Source organism: Anser brachyrhynchus (assembly GCF_964034855.1).
Source record: "Anser brachyrhynchus genome assembly, chromosome: 2".
Taxonomy (NCBI): Eukaryota; Metazoa; Chordata; class Aves; order Anseriformes; family Anatidae; genus Anser; species Anser brachyrhynchus.
Window position 1 is genome coordinate 64210899 of NC_137695.1, and position 20682 is coordinate 64231580.

At 36.6% G+C, this 20682-nt stretch overlaps 1 protein-coding gene across 4 annotated transcripts in view; it reads left to right on the forward strand.

Annotated features, from left to right (window-relative positions):
- SEPTIN7 (septin 7) overlaps positions 1–20682 on the forward strand; it is a 594594-nt gene that overhangs the window by 566238 nt on the left and 7674 nt on the right. For all 4 annotated transcript variants that reach the window (XM_080582982.1, XM_080582983.1, XM_080582984.1 and 1 more), the window contains 8 exons: positions 1570–1676; positions 7398–7498; positions 8092–8226; positions 11223–11340; positions 13175–13267; positions 14501–14597; positions 16705–16756; positions 17385–17510. In XM_080582982.1, the coding sequence (XP_080439108.1) occupies positions 1570–1676; positions 7398–7498; positions 8092–8226; positions 11223–11340; positions 13175–13267; positions 14501–14597; positions 16705–16756; positions 17385–17510 (829 nt within the window). The remainder of the gene's footprint in view (positions 1–1569; positions 1677–7397; positions 7499–8091; positions 8227–11222; positions 11341–13174; positions 13268–14500; positions 14598–16704; positions 16757–17384; positions 17511–20682) is intronic.

A 20682-nucleotide genomic window follows, 5' to 3' on the forward strand; every position in this document is an offset into this window, starting at 1 on the left:
AGCTTCAGTCTGGCTGCGGAGATTAGTTTGGAAAGCTGTGTGTGTTTCAGGAGCTTCTGTCTGGTGCAAACTCAGTAGGGAAAGGCCTTTAAACTGCCGCTGACCATGCCCTGAAGATCTTGCAAGTGAAGAGCAGTGGATGTGCATCCCTTGCAAGCAAACACTTCGAGGCATAGCTCTGACATGTCTGACCATGGAGAAAGGCAGAATCGGTAATGGTAGTGGTGAGATGCCTGTCAGCAAACCCGCCCCTTCTGGCCCTGGTACAGCTGTCATTTTGGGGTTGGTGTTCCTAGCAGTGTTCTGCTGAGGTTGTTAATGCCGTGTCTCCTTGCTCCTAGGCTGTTGTAGCCTATCTTCGTGCACAGCTGGACCCGCTTGAAGCGTGCGTTAGCTCATCTGTCACACAGGGCCAGGCTCAGAGAACAAGCGCCGCTAATAACAGAGCCAGCCTGCAGGAGCTCTGCTTGCAGCATTTCAGCAGCTGCTAATCCATTTACAGGATAGCTAATCAGATTGCTCAGCTCAATACCGCAGAGACTTCAAGCTCCACAATTGTAATTGAGCTGGCTGATGTGTATAAGCTAGCTTGTGGATGAAATCCAGCCAGCGATTACAGTGGAGACACACTGTTGTCTGCTGCGGTCCATAGCTACTTTCTGTTTCGTAGCTCTGCATTACTTGTGTTGGCCTAGGGCACTTATCTCAAGACAAGTTTTGAAGCTGGGAGTTTAGTCTCAAAATCAATCGTTATTTTGGGTGGCTGATGGGGCTTAGAAAACCTTTTTTTGTCTTTTTAAAGCATGGGGGCAGCGTGGTTCTTTTCCCTTAGTGTAAATATGTCTACAGTAGTTTGCATCCAGATTTCTTAGTTTAAGAGCAAAGTTCTGTGTCAGTCTCTCTGTTTAGGTTAACATGTTCACAGCACTGCACATGGAAAAATTAAACCAGAAAGCATCAGTTTCATATACTGTTTTATGTAGTTCTCATTCTGGTGTGAATTGTCGTGTTGAAATAGCTCCTTTACAAATTTCCCATGCAAATCACATAGGTTTGTTTGGTGGTGGTGTTTTTTTTTTTTTTTTTTTAACTTTTCTTTAGCTTTTGTGACTTCAGTAATCAGGCTAATCTGAAATTCCCCCCCCTCCCCCATTAAGACCCTCAAATAATAATTGACATAAAGGAGAAAGCTTAGTGTGCTTTGGGATAGTGCCAGAAACTGGTACCAGGAAGATGGCTTGTTTATAAACTTTAATTTGGGCAATATCATCTTCATGCATTGCAATAGGAGCGATGGAGAAGTGCTAAATGCATTTAGCACTACTTTAAAATGTGATCTGAAAAATGAATATTTATAGAATCTAATAGTGACAGTAGGATTTTCTGTTTAAAAAAAAAAAAACATACAGAGTTTTCCTTGAAATTGAAAAAGATTATAGCTTCTCAAAACCTCAGAATGTAGTGAATGTTTTCAGGTATTATGTTTTAAGAGTACTTGGATCTAGAGCTAAGTGTTTATACTGTGTCTGATACTACCAGTTTTACTGAAACTGTTCTGTTTTCTTCTAGGTGAATCTGGACTGGGAAAATCAACATTAATCAACTCATTATTCTTAACAGAATTATATTCCCCGGAGTATCCAGGTCCTTCACACAGAATTAAAAAGACTGTACAGGTACGTCTTGGGGCGGAAGACTGCAGCTTGAGTAAATTAACTTGCAATTTAGTGACATAAAATGATACAGTTGTCACATTAGCACATGTGTTTTAAGTAAGTGCAGCCATAGTGTAAACCACTGAGAAATATTCAGGGTGTCACTCAGCGTACAGTAACTACACAGAACTTTCAGGTTATGAAACTTGTAGGCTGTTGAAGGGCGGGATCCCTGAGATACTTTGTGTGCTGCTTGTGCTTTAGAAATGTGATACAGGTGCAGTCCTGTCAGGAAGTGCCTTATTATCAATTTAAATATTAAGTATGTATATTAGAAATACTTAAATGTGTGCTAAAACCTCCGACTGTTTAAGGCAGGCTTTTAGAAACCATATTCGGTCTTTCTACTGACTGTAAATCTTTTGTGTAAAAGTATTTGGCAATATTGTGCAACCTGTGTCCTTTGTGGTACATTTTTTACCTGTTGTAAGTTGTTATTCTGACATTTGTTGGCCTAGGGTGAACCTGGCTGACTTAAGCACTACATGGGCAAAGACAATGTTCTTGCAAGTGCATGATACAGTTGAAACACGTAGATCAAAAAACTGAACTTGATTGGTCTGTTTTCTGTAATATTTTGCTATGAATCAATATATTTTTCCCTTAAAAAAAAAAAGTATACTGTTTATATTATAAAAATGTTATTCAAAAAGAAAGTGAAAACTGCCTAATACTAAGAAATAGTGAAATGTCCTCTTAGTATTGGTGGTTTAGGAAATTCCTGCTCTTCAGCATGCTACTTTCTGCCTCAGCAGTTGAGCAACTGAGTAGGAACAGATGAGCTCTGCTCATCTCCCTTGATGCACATCAGTCACTTGTTTAAGATTTTGGTGAAGACAGCTTGTGATAATCCAATTTCATACTTGCCCCCTGATGAAGACCAGGTTATGGCTCGCAGTTGCTGTGGTCCAGCATGGCTCCACCAACTGCAAAATGTGACAGTCTCAGAGCACCTCAGCTATGTCTGAAGTTGTTGATTACTTACAGAGCTGTCATGAGGGGATTAGGAAGCCTATGTTGAGCTAGTAGGTACTCAAAACTCTAAAGAGAAGCTTTAAAATTAAATGTTTTTTTATTTAGTCGAATTGGATAACACTACTCCAGTGGTATGACCCACTGACCTTAGTGTTTTGTGGGCTTTTTGTTTTTGTTTGGAGTGTGGGATTTTTTTCTTCAATCTCAGAAGATTGGATAATTTCATTACCAGAGGACCAGGAAAATGTTAGTTATGCTCATACTTGAAAAGGTTAAATAAAACTGCTTGTCAATTAGGTCAACATCAGGCTTGAATACTAATACAAAATGTATTTGTGGCAGAATATTGATTTTTTTATTATTATTTTATTTTTTATTTGGAGGAAAGTTTTTGAACATCCACAGTTTGATGATATATTTACATTTCTCTAAGCTTTGGCCATGTCTATTCAGCTATTTTGTCAGTTTTAATATAACAGTGACTGACAAAATGGGCTTGTTAGCCTGTTAGTAGGGGTAGTAGAGGATTATTTGAATTAGGCTGGGTTTAGGTACATGGTTCAAAGAAATATTAAGTGGTGTGGAAAAGCTGCAAATAGTTTATTTCTAGTATGATACACTTATTAAGGAAAAGCGATGAAGCTTGGTGAATGCTGGAAAACTTATTGGTAGAAGGGCTTTGTGTGATTTTGCTATTGTTGATTACACATTGGTAGCTGAAGCTAAATCAATTCAAGTTCATTGGGAAAAATAGTAAGAACTTACATACAAACTAAAATAAAAAATTGCAAGCCAGCTTTCAAGTTAACTCAGCCCATCCCTGACTAATGGTGGATCGTTATAAGGAAAACTAACTGAACACTCTGTCTGTGGAGTTTCTGGAATCCGAGTTAAGTACTTTCATCTGCTTGGTTGCAAAATTAGATAATGTAATCATCCTGACATGTTGCATTCTTCAGAGATGAAACTGTCTTATTTTAGTTTGTAAGTGAGGATAAAATAGTCTGCCACTACAACCTTGGAATCACATACAAAACAGCCACAATTGCCAGCACATAGCTTCCAATCAAATATGAAACCAAAGAATTAGCAGCAAGGAGCTGCTCTTTGGATCAATGGGATCTGTGCTTTTTGCCACTGCAAACCTTTCTGAATTGAAAAACACAATGCTAAGGGTTTTGGAGGGTAGAGGTGAAACAGACTAAAAATTTTAGGATGTAAAAGCATCCTAAAATCTTGGTGGTAATAATTTCCTGTTCTTATATGGTGGGAACCATTTATTGATTAGGCATCGTGTAACAGTCTCAGATAATTACAAAATGTATTTTGGGCAATGTTTGAAAGCAGTAGTGGTTTAGTGTTGTTTTGTGAGGCAGATTCTTTGTATTTCTTTCATGGAAAACATAGAAAACAGCTAATAGTAAATGACTTGATGTCAGATGGATGCAGTCTTGTTTAATCCACTGAAGTTCCTCAAGCTGTAACGTGTGCAGCATCACAGAACTCGGTGCAGCGCTAGAGGACAGACCAGCGTGACCCAGCTAGCAGGAGTGCATGGGAAAATGGCCGCACGGAGTAGACTTTTATTAAAAAGTTTTAAATTCCAAGGCTTGAACTAATGTTTTTCCATGAATCCCTTGGGAATACTTGTAAAACCAGATGATAGGATACAGTTGGATGCTTAACTATGAATGACACTCGTTTACAGAGATTTTCTGGATCTTTTCCAGATGTTGCTGCTTTCTGTGCCTTTGACCATGTATGGGCACATCCATCCAGGTTACAAAAGAAAGATACAGAGGCTCTATGGCAGGTTCTTCACCTGCTGACTGTCACCAGCCATCTCTACTGCTTACAGTGTATGGTGGATTTGATCTGTCTGTCCCCCATGCTTTCATGGCACACTTACCTAGGTGCACTAAGTTTCTTGTTCTGTAGGTATTTGAAAGCTCTGCAAGATATCTGCATGAATTGATGAAACGTAAGAATTTAAATCCCCACCACCTAGGAAGATATTAGTGCTGTCTGCAGATAGTCAGTTACTGCACGCCACTTGTCAGAAGGTGACTTCTGGAATTTAGCCACACTTACAAGCATACAGGGTCAGGAAAAACATGTGGTGTGGCATTTCTAAATATCTCCTGACCTTCCTTTTTCATTGTTGGAAACACACATTCAAAATTGTACTTGATTAATTGCTTTTTCTGAATAAGCATTCCACTATGAGAGTGTAATAATTTAATGATTTTTGCTGGGAATTTGCGTGCCAGTGAATAAAGTCAATACCTTGTAGCACTTGGCAATACTACAGTTCTTAACCTTATCATCTGCAGTATTTTGAAAGTGTTACAGGTTTCTTATGCTTACAGAGAGCTCAGTTATGTGAGGGCTCTGTGGTTACTGCATGCAAGATAGCAAAAAGAATTCAAGGAATCAGAAGTTAATCTCCTGCGTGCTAAAGCTTGTGAGTAGTAAACTCTTGGCTGAGTTGACTGTGTGCCTGGGGATTACTGTCTTGAGTTCTGGCATCAATTGTGTACAATAAAATTTCTCTGTAGTGCTCTCGAGGGAAAAAAAGATCTATTCACCACAATTAAAACTTAAGTTTTTCAAATGCTGCATATGCATTCCCAGGCTCTCACTGCTTTCCTTCTGGAAGGATAGAAATTGTGCAGTTATTGAAAGGGTAACTTGGCGGTGTCTTAGGCTGGTGGGTGTTGTGTGTTTTGGTTTTGTTGTTTGTTCTTCAATCTTGTCTTAAACCTTCCCAACTTTGTGGTTAGGCACGTTCTAGCAGGAGATGGAATTAAGTGACCTCCAAGTCCATTCCAATTTACCTTCTCCTGTGACTAGCTACCCAGATAGCCCAGTGCCGGGAATTCTTGTTTTGTGAAGATGTATTAATGGTGGGTTTTTTTTTTTTTTTTGCCTTTTTGTTTGGTGAGGAACCAGCTGATGATTACTGCAGGCTGCAGACAGCCATGGTATTGTTGTATTTGTTAGTCAAGACCTAGCAGCAAAATAGATAGGTCTGGCTTGGAAAGGATCCTTGCTGAAAAGTAGGGGAAAATAGTGTTCTACAAATTCTGAGATTAAATACAGAGCCCCAGCTTCTTTGGAGTTATTTATTGCTGTTTTCTGTGCTTCTGAACATCCTCTTAATTACAGTCAGTGTTTTACTTGTGCAAGAGGTATTTAGTTTGACTTTCTGCAGAGTGCTAATTTATCTTGTAGTTTGGAGTTACATCACATAACCAGTGACTGCAAAGAGTTTGCAACAATTTTCAGGTGTGGTTGTGAGCCAATCCATTTCAGCTGTACAAATAGTTATGTGCAAGCACTTAAGTAGCATTGAGATCTCTCAAATCTTGAGCTGGTCAAGAGACCATCCAGATGGGATTCATTATCCAAGTTTCTACTCCCTCTGAAAGTTCATTACTGCATGTTCTCTAAGGGTTCACCTAGTTACTTTTAACTTAATTTTCTCTCCCCAGTTAATGATCAGGAGGCTTAAGAAGTATGTTAAGCAACACTGTGGCGTAAACATCTGCAAACTTATTTGCAGCCACTTGCTGTTAGGAATAAATGGCTGGATAATTAATTTCTTGATTCTGCATCAAGAAAACAGCTTCACTAGTAATTAAGAGAAATTGTCTTAATATCAGAAAAAGCGTGATTAAATGTGTGAGCAGTTCAAAAGAGCCAAAGTGCTAATGTGTTTTTTTTGTTTTGTTTTTTGTTTTTTTTACTGCTGTGGATCAGACTGGCTGATATGTCAGTGCTTATAGCTCTTTTCACCAAATGCTACTTTATCAGGGCACCTGATGCTGGCATTGTCAATAATTCTTGAGATATTAAGTGTTAGCCATCCATTTGTCGTGTAGCTTGAGCTTTCTGTTCCATGACCTGCTTCCTGCAAGAGGATGGAGCTGTGCTGCAGATGGGTAGTCACAACTCGGGCAGGCGCTCCCACACCCAAAACTTGCATCATGTCTTGTGCTGCAGCAGTTGCCATGTTGAGTCAGGCTTCCATCCGTGCCCTGAGCTAACAGAAAACCATTACGGTCACGTGAGTTCTGGCGCAGCAGATTGCAGTGAGATTGCATTACCTTCCCATCTCTCTGCCTCTATAGCAGGAAACCGTCACTTTCTAGGATTCCTTTCCAAAGCATTGCACTAATTGAAGACAAAGAAATATGTTTTTAAAAAGATACAAACTGGACTAGAGTATAGCTACGTTTCTAGCCTAGTTGGGTTGTTCGGGCACGGGGGGTTTAGCTCTAAAAAGTGTAACTTTATTTTAGATGACCAAATTTAGCTATTTCATCAGTTGGTTATTTCAGGATGATGCCTGGTTTATGAGAATGTCTGGATCGAACTCTCTCTCTCTCCCCCCATATATGTATTTTGTACTGACATCGATATTGTTGTTTAGAGTTTTTCCTCTTTTGAACCAGAGTTAAACTATTGGGACATTTTATATGCTTAGATGGGTTCTATTACTGAGTTTAAAAAAAGTTGTGATTTAAATTTAAAATGTATGAATCAACAAATATCAAAATAATTTTGATTTTATAAGCAAAGCAAGTTGATTTGAAGCAGAAAGGTTAGCAATTCTTTATCAGACTTCTTATTCATTGAATTCTTTTCCTAGTGTTTAAAATCAATGGCTAAATTGCTAAGCATTTAATCTCATTCGTTTTACAGGTTGAGCAGTCAAAAGTTTTAATCAAAGAAGGTGGTGTTCAGTTACTACTTACAATAGTTGACACACCAGGATTTGGAGATGCTGTGGATAATAGTAATTGGTAAGACATTCTTTGTGTTCTCCCACAAAAATACTCTATCTTTTTTGTATGTGTGATACAATACCCTCTGACTTTTTTCAAAATGTACACTTTGATCTTCAGTTAAAATGTTCATGGCTTTAAACTTGTCTGTAGTTTTCTATTAACTGAAAACTTAGACTACGGTAGTTTCTATTACCATTATGACTTGACTGAAACACAATCAGCTTCTCTCTAATTATCTTTAAAGTGAATGGAACATATAGCTCTCTATCAACATTTCCAGTATGCTAAACCTACTTGCATGCTCTCACAAGATTTGACCAGAAAGTGTATTCCTATACTCTCCTAAAGTATTTTCTTTAATGCTATTACAGTGATGGTAATTGTGTTTGAAAGGGTTTTTCAGTGAGCTAGCAGATTGTATCTGTACAGCTATGTAACTTGATTGTATGTTGAGGAGCTGGTTGCTTAAAATATACTGTGTTGAATTCTTTTAATTAAAAAAAAAGTCATAGGGGAATAGTGTACATTTAATTCTTAGCAAAGTCAGACTTTTTTTTTTTACATAAGTGATGTAACTTACAAATTTTTTATTCATGTAACCTCTGCAGCTGGCAGCCTGTTATTGACTACATTGACAGTAAATTCGAGGACTACCTGAATGCAGAATCTCGAGTGAACAGACGTCAGATGCCAGATAATAGAGTGCAGTGCTGTTTATACTTCATTGCTCCTTCAGGACATGGGTTAGTATTAGTGTGTTTTGTTTCCTTTCTCTGTCTATATCTCAGACAAACACCCAGATTTGGCATTCTTATGTATGAAAAATTCCAGATAGGGGCTTATTAATGATCTGCAGACCATGTTTAATTTCAAAGATGAACTTACTTTGACTTGTCAAACATCAGCAAGCGTGACAGGTAATAAGTTAGAACACCAGACAATATGATGGCACATTAATTGCGTAACAAGAAAAAAATAGAACAATTAAAAAACACTTAAGTATTCAAAAGTGCCAGGATTGCTTCTGATATGTATGTCTTTGTTCAAACACATTTAAATTTCAACTGTAGAAGCTGGTTCACTTCTCAGGCAACAGGATTTTTCTTTCCCTCTGAGGTTAATGATAAATCGAAGATGGAAAGCTACTTGCATCCTTTTAAGAATGTTTTATTCACCTGGAGTGTAATCCTTTGACTAGTGACAATTCCAATATCCATGTTCTGGATTTTTTTTTCCAATTATTATGCAATCCTCCACCCCTTCTAATTTTTAACTTGATCAGACTTCTGTCTAGTGGTGGAGAGAGAGAACTGTATTTCCAGGGCGTATTAGATGAAGGCCAGCTAGATCTGAAATTTTTTGCTTAGCATTTTATTGTATTACAAGTGATTAATTTTCTCATAGTCTTTAAGTTGTACCTTCAAAACCAGGAGGAGGAGAAGATAAGTAGCCTATTCTGTTGAATAGATCGAAAGTAGTAAAATGCTGTGAAGGAAGTAATGAAGAAATTCTGAGGAATATTCCTCTGGTAGTGAAAAAAGCCCGTTGTTACATTCAGCTTTTGTAGTTAGCGTCTGAATGGTTCTAATAACCATTTTGAACTAGACAGACTTCTAAAATTTGGAAAGAAAATGCTCTTTTTCTAATGTAGACTTGTCTTCACTAAACTTTTTTGATCAATGTGTGTGTTTGTTATGTCAGTTTTATTCAATGTGCATGTCAGTTTAAAATTCAAACATTTGAATATTTAGCAGTTACTGGCTTTTAGTTGTGCCAAAGTAAAATTTCATGTAAATAAAGGGAAATGAATCTTCCCTTGTGTTAGTCAATTTTTTTGAGCATAGACTTGACGTTCTTTAAAAAACATATCTTTTTTTCCTCCCTCCTTCTGTAAGTTAAAACTTTCAAAACCCATTTAAGGTACAGATTGTTTTGTAAGGAAGTAATGTTTAAGATAAATTAAGTTTTGACTCCTGTCTGTGAGACGAAAAGCTGGAAATGTATGTTCCCTACAGTAGTATTTCATCTTATTCTTGAAAATGTATAAAGTTGAGTTAGGTTTGCCTAGTGTCTTTCAATTTCTGAAGTAAATGATTGGAATTGTCATCTAATTATGGAAATGAATGGAGCACAGAGAAAATTGGTGCTTCTGTTAGCATTCATTTCTTCTTTTAAGATGTTCTCTTCTCTGAAAGAACTTGTTTCTTAGCTGTATTTTTCTGGTGGTGGTGGTGCAGTCCTCATTGTGTCTCGTGTGCGGACTGCCCATGTAGCTCATCAAGTACAATACTCATCACTCTTAATGCACGGGTCTGTTTACAGTGAGTTAAAGCATTTGTAGGTGAACTTGCTTTTGTTTGTCCTTAGGCCTTTGTATAAACCAGTTTATGATTTATAAAGAAGAGAAGTTGCAGGTTTGGTCCTTCATAGAATCATAGAGTATACCAAGTTGGAAGGGACCCACGAAGATCGAGTCCAACTTCCATCATTTGTAGCTGGTACCCCCACAAACATCTGAACTAATGAGTTTGTGTGGGGCAGGGGGAGAGAGTGGAGGGGCTGGTGGGGGGCCTTCTAGATGAGTGAATGGGGTGATAATGAATTGCAGCCTTTTTTTGTAGTTCTGTGTTCTTCACGTGAAGGCTTCCTGCTTCAGTCTCCACCTTAAGAGCAAGTACAGTAGTTGGGAACTATTCTGCTTTGGCAGCTGCCCTTCAGCCAGAAGTTGATTTAGGTAGCTTTTTGAAATGAGAGGGAAAGCATACAAGGGTGAGTGGATAGCCACACCAGTGCTCTTAAACTAGACATGCATTAATGTTAGCTATTCAAAGGAAACATGCTGCAAATTTCAGTGGCAAGTAGAAACTGTTAAACAGAAGATAAGTTTTCTGTGATGTTTTGTTTATTCTTTTATGTGTATATGTATATGGTTTGGAGGAGAGGCTAATTTGAGTACCAAATGAATCTGTTCCTAATCCTAATTTATTTAATATGAGAAATAATCTTGTTAAATCCTTTAAGTGAATCCTTTAAGCCTGACTGAACTTGTTATAATTCTAAAGCATTAATGCATCAAAACCTGTAGCTTTACTTTAGCAAGCAGGAACTATTGACCATTTTGACCCGTACCTGGTGTTTTGATGTACTTGTGTGGTGGGTTTTTATTTTTTAAGTCATTGCCATCCTCTTTCATAACACTCTTTTGTTAAACATAGTACTTTAGAGACGAGATACTTCTGCTTTGTTTATATACAGGCCACAGTTTTAACTGTCTTTAGTGATATATATATATATATATATAAAAGAATCTTACAGCTCACTCTCAGGAAAGAACATGCAAATAAACATAATTTTCAGAAAGTAGAGCTGGATATGTGAACACGGTATGATTCACAACTATAAACTCCTACCAAGTCAGGCTTTAAATAGGACTATTTTTTAGCTAATGACACGAGCTTTGCAACCTTGGTAGAAGAATTTTGATCACTTAATGAGTGTAATTTCAGCTAGCAGAATTCTCTTGACTGCTTAGTAACATTAACTTACGATTTACTTTCCTAGCATTATACTATGCTAGGGAATTCCTATAGCAGTTGCTGGTAGTCTTTTTTGAATTTCATTCAAGCATCTATCACTTAAAAATCAGTGCCTTAAGAACAGTTGTCAGGACAAATCCTGAATCATTTGTATGTTCTTGTTCAAAGCCTTGCAATTTATATTAATTAATGCTGTCTTTCAGACTTAAGCCTTTGGATATAGAGTTTATGAAGCGCCTGCATGAAAAAGTGAACATAATTCCACTCATTGCCAAAGCAGACACACTTACACCTGAGGAATGCCAACAGTTTAAAAAACAGGTGAGTTGAAAGATGAATATTTACAATGCGGGCTGATTTAGTAAGCCGGTCCCTATGGAAATGGTGAGATTTAACTTCTTGCATGCAAAATTTAAACCCTGAAGCAGTGACTTGAGACAGCAAAGCTAAGTAATTTATATCTCTAGATTTAATTATATTTCTTGGTGAAATCTTGTTTCTGTCCTCAGGGAAAGATGTTTTAAGTGTAGCATGATTCTTGGCAGGTGAAGTATTTCACTGCGGAGATAAAAATCAGTAAGGTAGTAAGGGAACTTTCAAGATTTAGGTGCCTAACAGAAGTTGTTTAAAATAAAGAAAAGAGAACAATAAAACATCCAAACCAACTAATCAAAAACAAATGAAGAATCCCCAAAACACATACAAAAACAGTATTTAACAGTATTTACCCTATTATTGACTTAATTAGCACTTCAACATGTGAGTGAATGCCATGTATTTATTAAAGATACATTAAATATTAGCTTAGAAACAGTATGCCTGTGTTAAGCTTTGGGCTGTAGCAATGTATTTTAAAGATGGTTAGATAATTGCAACATCGATACAAATGACATTTTCTTTGTGTTTTTACAATAAATTTAGTAGTAATGCTTCCCAAGTGGATTGTTTTATTTCAACTATGCAAGGAGAAGGATAAGGAGAACACAGAACAGGATAAAATGAGACATGAAGTTGGTTTTGTTGAACTGAGTCCCGTCCTAGTTTAAAAAAACACAGGCTCTGGAAAAAAAAAGTTGGCATTAAGAAATGCTGTGCGAAAAGCTCTTGATTTAAGACTTAAAATGCAATGACATTTTCTGCCATGGGGAAACGTAGGCAAGATGCTGTAGACCTGAAGTCCATTTTGTTTGCGTTTCAAGTGGTTTTTCCTTGGATGTAACCCTGTGTAGAAGGGGGGAAAAATGGTAGAATGCAGAATGTTTCTTAATACATATGTAGCTTTATCAATGAGTTGATGTTAAATATGGCAGACTTTCCAAAATGAAACTTTGAAAAGAAGTCCTTGCCTGAATTGGAAGCATATATTCCTTGTAAGATTGCAAACTCATGAACCAGAAATATTCCCAAAGGCTCTGCAATGTAGCTGTCAGCTAAATGGCTTAATACTTTTCCATTCTAAAATTCTGGAAAACTAATCAGCTTGTTTCTAAAAATATGCTTCAGACAAATCAGGCACCAAAACAGTAAAGCCTCATTTTTGATCAGGCTGTCAGTTATTCTTACGTTTTCATTAGTGCTTGCAAATATTTTTCAACGCAACTTGCCACTGGAATCAGTCCATCAATCACAAACTCTATCTAAAATAGATGATCTTGCTTCAAGCAACTGGTGCTCAGGTGAGCTGGAAACAGAAAAGAATAGGTGTGACAGCAGTAGCTGTTGTGGGAATTCAAAGGGCTGAAGTATGCCAGCAGTTATCTATTCAATTTTTTTATAACGTATTCAGTTGCTAGACTAGTCTGAGAATTTAAGTTTGATGGTATTAGTTTTTGCATGTGCAGGTGGAGCAGCCATTTGTGTAAATCTTCCTGTTGGCCCAGATGTAGAAAACTGCTGGTTGATTCTTGTGCCTTGCGTTGATGGATAGCATTCCATTAACTATGAGGTCTTTGGCTCTAATCTGCAGTCTCATGCCACAGGAGTGATGTTCCTGCTAATAATCCCTTGGAGTAGCCTGATGGTGTTAAATGTGTACAAGTTCTATGATGTAAGTTAATCACCTTAGTGTGCAAAGAGGGAGAATCAGATTGCAGCAAGAAATAAATTGTTATAAGACTATGAATTCCTCAGGCAAATAACATGTTCTTGTTTTTAGATAATGAAAGAAATCCAAGAACACAAAATTAAAATATATGAATTTCCAGAAACAGATGACGAAGAAGAAAGTAAGCTTGTTAAAAAGATAAAGGTAAATATATTTTTAACTGCTTCTGTTTCCCTTTGACTTGGGGGGGAGAGATGAGAGTGAAAAGCTTTGTTGATAGTGAAGAGCCCACCAAAATGTAGAGGATAAAAAGAAGTAAGTCTGTTCTAAGATGCACTGTTTCTCATTTGAGAGAATGAAGTTCTTCTCAGAGATTTACTTCAGTCCTTTAATGGGTGAAATTTAGAATGAGAACATGAGATCACATTCTCATTAATAAACTTTTGAAAGATTATTTGCTTTCTTTTTATTTCATCCCTGTTTGACTTCTGCGTGCCTGCCACACTTCATTTGACTGTGAACTTGGTAGGAGGCAAGGATCCTCTTTCAGAGAGGTGTGCAGTGGCATGAATTGCATGCATTGCACTCAATAGAAGTGATGTCTGACCAATTGATATACCAAAACCTTAATTTAGATGACTAAAGGAAATCCAAACAACTGTTGGGCTGTCAGGCTGCTGCATGACTTCTTTGTTTACTTGTGGTTTTTTGGTTTGTTCTTTCATGTTGAAGTCCATCATATGGATGGACTTCACTTTTTTGCTCAGTAGCTTTAACAGCCTATAAAAGCTTTTACATCTTTTGTTACTGTGGGAATCGCCTAGGATAGATAAAACACAAATAGCACAAATGAATGCTATTCTGGGACTAAGATGTGCTAGCCTCAAGGAGAAGAGGAAGTATAAAAGCAAGGATGAAAGTCCAAAATATTTGGCTTTGTATGCTGTTCCTTTCAGCTATTTGAAGCTGCTTTTGACTACTTTGCTTGTTATACTGAAAAGATTTTTGCTTCAGCTGAAAACAAGAACCTGAGTGAGTTTTTTTGGAAAATGTTTGAAAATTGGGTGCAAGATCCAGTCAAAGTAACAAACCTTGTAGCCAGTGGGGATACAAATTGATAAATAATTACTGTGCAAGTTAATTAAATAGAAAATGGTTTTGCCTGTGTAGCTTACCAAGTAACAGTAGTGTCTGCTTCTTACCCAGATTTACAGTATGTGACAGTATGTAGGGAATTTCAGAAAGGTGTATGTGTAGAATGTGTGTAATAAAAACAAGTCAGAGGTCAGTAAATGCAACTATTCTGGCAGTTTGGGCAAGCTGCACTGCAGTGTTACAGCACCGAACTGCCCTCGGTCAAGTTTATACATGGGTATGCTTTTGGTATATTTTTGCATTAGAGAAGTTTGATTTTTAAAGCAATACTTTATGTTGTAGGATCGTTTACCTCTTGCTGTGGTAGGTAGTAATACGATCATTGAAGTCAATGGCAAGAGAGTTAGAGGAAGGCAGTACCCATGGGGAGTTGCAGAAGGTAAGGCTTTTTCATTATTTGTAGCCATTTGAAATGTATTAGGATGTTAGTCTTTATTTGAAATGTTTTTAAAATGCTTGGTTTAATGTGCACTGGCTGGAAATTTATTGAACGTACCATTTTTTTGTTATTCTGACAGGAACAAGGTAAAGGTTCAGCAACGTGTAATTTTGCAAGCAGATTCCTGTTGAAGCGTCACTGAGGAATTGTAGAAACCTGTAGTAACTTATTACAGTTCCTACATAAGATGAGGCTTAAATTACAAGTGCTCACTAGCATTCTTATTTTAATTTCTTTCGTATAAACTGTGTTCATTTCTTGAATCCTTTTTTTCAGGGTATTCACATTATAAATGTTAATTTGATCAGCTTGACTAGCATAAATTCAATTTAAAGTTTCTGGAAGAATTAAAAAAAAATTCTTACACCCAAATTCTTATACCCATCAAATACCCAAAATATATTAGCCTTAATTGTTGGGGCTTAGCAACAGGGAGGTACCTTGTATTGAAGTAAATAGTTTTCGCAGTTCCTTTTTTTTCCTTCGTTTAGACCTTTCTAACAGTAGAAAATAAGCTTTAAAGGTAACGACGTTCTTCTGACAACCATTACTTGTGCTTCAGATCTATTTACCTATTTGAAACAGCACATGAAAAATAAAGCTCACACCATGCCATATAAATGAAAGAATTGTTATAAACTTGTGTTGTTTTTCCATGATGAGTACATGTTTTTGCTTGTAGTGTGCATGTATTGAAGAAAGAGAAGATTTTTCTCACTATTTCTGCCTTGCAAGGGCAATGACTATAAATTCAATACGGGTCAAAATAGCAAAGAAACCAAGCACAGTATGGACCAATACTTGAAAAAGCTACAGCATTTCTCTTTAAAGTACATGTCTGGCAGGAAATGAGGTTTGGCACAAAGTAAAAACCAGCTGCACCAGAGATGATCAAGCTTTATTTTAAGGCTCTTGCGTTAGTATTTTGAAATGTACAAAATGGTACTGCTCTTCTTTATTTTAAAACAAACTTGAAAAATGTTTCACACTCAAGTGGTTGTATAATTTTTGGAAGGGAAGAACTACAGCCTGGCTAAAAGGACCCTATTTGAATGACTTTGGGTTGGTCAGCTCTGGATAGGATGATCAGAGATAACATGCACTATTTGAGTGGAACTTACCAGTTTGTGTAAAAACCATGGAATAAAATAAATGCAGGAGCTCAGGTGCATCATGGACACATGAAGAGGTTATGTGCTTCATTTTTCTGCAGGATTCACTGAATCTACACAGGTTACTTCAATTCCTTCATTCCAATTTACTTCCTCCTCCCCATGAAAATGTCCATCTCTATTTCAGGGGCACCTGCCTCATGCTTTCCTTTTGTATGCTAAGTGCTTTGTGTTCTCCCTCATCTCTTTGAACTCCAGAGGATTCTGTGGTGTGCTTTTTTCTCCAATAGTGTTTCACTGTTCACTGAAATACCATTTATAGTATCTGCTTCATATACAATAATGGGATGGCAGGTACTGCTGAAATAGATGGAATGTAATGACAGCTGTCAACCCTCTTGATTTGTAGACAGGTTGTAGACAAGTGCATCAAATTGAATATACAGACTTCCTTTGTTTAGTTGAACAACAAAAGATGCATTAAAATTAAAGACTTGCATCTCCTTTGGTGGCGCTGGAGGGAGAAATAAACTTCATGAAGTCTGTCTTCTAAAGGTTTTGGGCGTAACTGGATCTAGACTGAGGTCTTCAGTTAATGTCTGATCTTTAATAATACAGCTGTGCTGACAGGGCCTCCAAGGGATCATGAAGTTAGTTAAACTGGCAAAACTGTTTCTGCTGAGGTAGTTTATTCTGCTATACTGATTCAGAGTACAATTTTCTAGTATGGCTTAAGGGAACCTACCTTGGCTGGTAAGATGTACTGATAAAGTCGCATCACTAATGCTCTTCTACTGTAAACATGCATCCTGCGTGAGTGAAAAAAGTCTGGGTGTAACCTGTTGAATGAGCATAGGAAGTGGATGGTGTCTTTTCTTTGAGTAAGGCATATGTTTTGGTTGGAGTCTCAAGAAAAAAATTATCATTTTCCGCAGTTGAAAATGGGGAACACTGCGACTTCACAATTCTGAGGAACATGTTGATAAGGTAAGCAACTAATGAGTAACATGGAGTTTTCTAGTATGCCTAACAGGCTGGAAGGTTATATGTTGGAGGAAAAAAAGATCTAAACTTGTGAGTTCATACTAATCTGATGTTTTTAGTTGTAAACAAATTTTCATCCTCTTTGATACCAATTTGTTTAACCATATACCTAGCTAGTGGTGCCAGTGAATTTTTTTTGGATACCAATCTTCTTCCTGATTTGTTCTTAAAAAAAAAAAAAAAAAAAAAGTGATAAACCATATGAACCCAACTTGTCTGTTAGTGCTGACGTGTACTTAGTTGCAGGCATCTTTTTAAATTTTCAGTGTCAGCATTTTCTAAAGCAAGCTTCATTGTGTTAAGCGCTGAGAGGTTTTTCTTCCTATATTCACAGCGGTTCAGTAAGTTCATCTGCTCTAACAATTGCTAATTCAGTGCAAAATAATATACTATTTCTGTGACTTAGCTGTCTTGACAGCTCTTATTTAAATGGAAGAATGACAACATTGTGGGGAATGGGGCTTTAATGGCAGAATATAGTTTAAGTCAATCTGCAAAAGGAGCATGGACTAATTTTACACATAGTATTTTGTATTTGTGCACTAAGTTGATAAATTACACTTATTGACAGAACTCATATGCAGGACCTGAAGGATGTCACTAACAACGTACATTATGAGAACTATAGGAGCAGAAAACTGGCAGCTGTTACCTACAACGGTGTTGACAACAACAAAAACAAAGGGCAGCTAACAAAGTAAGTTCTTGTTGAGATTGTATTGCTCTCTAATCCTTCTGCCATTTCTTTAGTTGGTTTCATGGTGGGAATTCTTTATTTCACTTTTTATTCTTCAGTCATTTGCCTCTTTGCTGCATTCTGGTCTGTGAACACTATACTTCTGGCTTACTCATGATTTGGTTTTGTTCTGTTTCATTAAGGTTTACACTAGTCTTAAGTGAATAGGTTAAAAAATGGGGTTTAGTTGGATTCAGTTTTGAAGAGAAACCATACTTTTACTGTTTCTAAGTTTTATTTCATTAGTAAGTACTGGAAAATTTTTGTGCAGTAGTGTTTCTATTTTGGTATATATACTATTTTGGCATTATTGTTTCTTTTTGTATGAATACTCAATAGTCAGCATCAGGGATGTTTTTGAGAGAAAAATAGATTAATATGTATTTAGAAACTTTTGAAAATTCAGACACACTGTAATTATTGAATGGCTGCCATGGCTTCTTCTAGGGTTGCTTATCATGATGGCGGAATTATTGCAACATCTTCATCTATGTGAGAGGAAAGTTGCAATGCAGGAGTTTTGCTTTTATTTTTGTTGTGGTTTTTGCTCTTTAATGCTCATAAGTCATCTTGACTGCCACTGGCAGCAAGCTGTTTGCCAACATGGTAAAATTATTTGAAGATCTAAAAGCAAGCTTTATTGTATTCTTCATATACAATGCTATTTGAGAATACCATGTTTTTTCATTTAAGACATGCATTTCCGCAGTTCTACATATATCAACAATAATTGGTTATTAAATTATTATGAATTAGTGATGTAATGAGGTCACGTCTCAGACAGAAGTAGTCCTCAAGTATGTTTATAGCACAGTGGTTACTTCTCACTCTCATATTTATTGCCATCACATTATCCCTGATTTACATGTCAAAGCTCCTGAGTACATATAGCAAGTATGTTGGAACTTTTTCTCAAGCTGCACTTCATCCTCACGACAGTACAGTGTTATGGCTGAGAGGGGAGGAGTTTTAAAAACAGAAATTACTAAATGAGATAGTCACTGTGGAGAACAAAATAGCACAGCTAGTAACAGCAGGGAAGAAAGCCCTCCTGAGCACTTGGGTGGAAGATCTTGATCCTAATTCTTTGTTAGATGACAGTGGGTTAATGATAATGCAGAATAGAAAATTCTTCATTGCCTCCAGTATCTATCTAACTTGCTATTGTTATACTTTTTTTAGTGTACTGTTCACTGTATTTTTTACTTTGCTATTTGCTATTACTGTACTGAAAAGTGAAACATTTTATTGCTCTTTTGTGTATCATAGGAATTTGTTTTGATTTTTTAATATAGTGTTTAGTAGCAGTTCTTCTCCATTTCTAAATCTTAGTGGATTTTCTTTAGAAGAACCTTGTTTTTTGTGATAACATTTACTATTTCTTGTGTTTTGTGCCTGTTTGTTAGTCTGTACCTACAAACTTAGTCTGTTACTTATATCCAAGGTACTGTTTGTTGTTTTTCTTCTTTAAAAAAAAAAAGTGATTTTTTTTTTGATTCCCGTACTACAAACAAAATAAGATGCATTTCTGTATATATACCTGTACCAGAAGGACTTCAAAACTATGTTTGTGTTGTTCCTCTTTCAATCTTTTCAATCTTGTCAATCAGTTGCTGAGGTAATTGCTGAAACTTTTTTTTCACTAGAATTTGTGCTTCAAATGTTTGGAATTACTTTGCTTTCAGAATCATGCTTAGTTTTTTGTCATCTGAGGTCACTGTGCTGTTCCACCTGAATATTTATAGTTAAAAGTGCCTTTTGGAACTGATTTTCTTGCTAAGAAATCTGCTGCACAGAATATTGCAGTGCTGAATCTCTGAGGTGAATAAATAGAGGTGGCACTCTGAGCTATCATTTTTTTTTTCTCAAGAAATAAGTTATCAGTTTGATTCAGCCATCTGAAAGATGGCAAAGTCTATTGCAGACTTAATAGGAATTTTGAATCTTTTGCAGTTTTTCTTCAAACTCAGGGTGACTTAAAAAAAATGATAAATCATGAATGCACGTGCTGGTTGTTAAGCAGCTGATGCTATTCTTGTCTTGCTACTTTATCCATATGTTGAATTATCAGCATTTTTTTAAAGCCAAAAAGCATGTTAAAGCTTAATGTGCTTTCATGGTTTTGAATTTAGTATAGGTGAAGCAGCATAGAGAAAATTTTCCTGATAACCATGTGTGTCTTCCTAGAAATGAATTGAAAGGGGGAAGAATGAATGTTAACGCTTTATCTGTGCATCCCCTGAGGAATCTTTATGTTTGGCTGCTTCCTTTTTTGAAAGAAGTGTATGTGTCTCAAAATGGAGCAATATCTGACTCGTCCTCTGGAAATCTGATTCTTTAATGGGAGATGTGTCCAGTGTCTCTATCTGAGAATAGAGACATGCTCTGATGCTCTCTGGTGGTATTACAAGCATCCTGTTAAACACAGATACAATCTCTGGCTCTGGAAACTCCTAAGCTGCTGTTCCTTTTGTAAACTGGAAGAGTATATATAAGCAGAGATTGTACAAGCTCTGGTTATTGCACTTCTCCAAAAGCTATCGGAGACCAGAAAGACCTTTTTAACTTTTAATGCAGCTATATTTTTCTGATCTTAGCAGATCTTTATTTTTCAGGCAACTGTTGACTTATTTCTTTGAACAAAAGTGCAAATGTGAAAATCAGTACGAGTCCATGTTATGAGATTTAATAATACTGTGCAGATGAACTGAAGCAATTTCTTCTGTCCAGATGATAATTTTCTTTGATTTTTCCTTCCTTTGCTTTGGTAAAACTGTAATAGACTTTTCTACGAGTAACACACTGACCTAAGAGCCATCCAAAGCATGCACCATGATTATGTAGCCTTTTTGTGTTTTAGGTTTAGTGTCTGATTTCTTCAAATTGTCAAGATCATTCCATCTCTTAAATAATATATAAATAATCATCAAGGGTAATCTTCAGGTATATCAATAACTTCTCTTTGCACTGTGCAGTAACTATAATTTCACATGTGCACTATGTGGCACATGCTAAAATTTGCATTTACTCTGAAATATAAAATTCTTAATTTGCAATATGAAGTTGATATTTTCAATGAGTTTCAACATAAAACCTTATTTCATTGAAAGTCATGTTGTATACTGTAAAGATC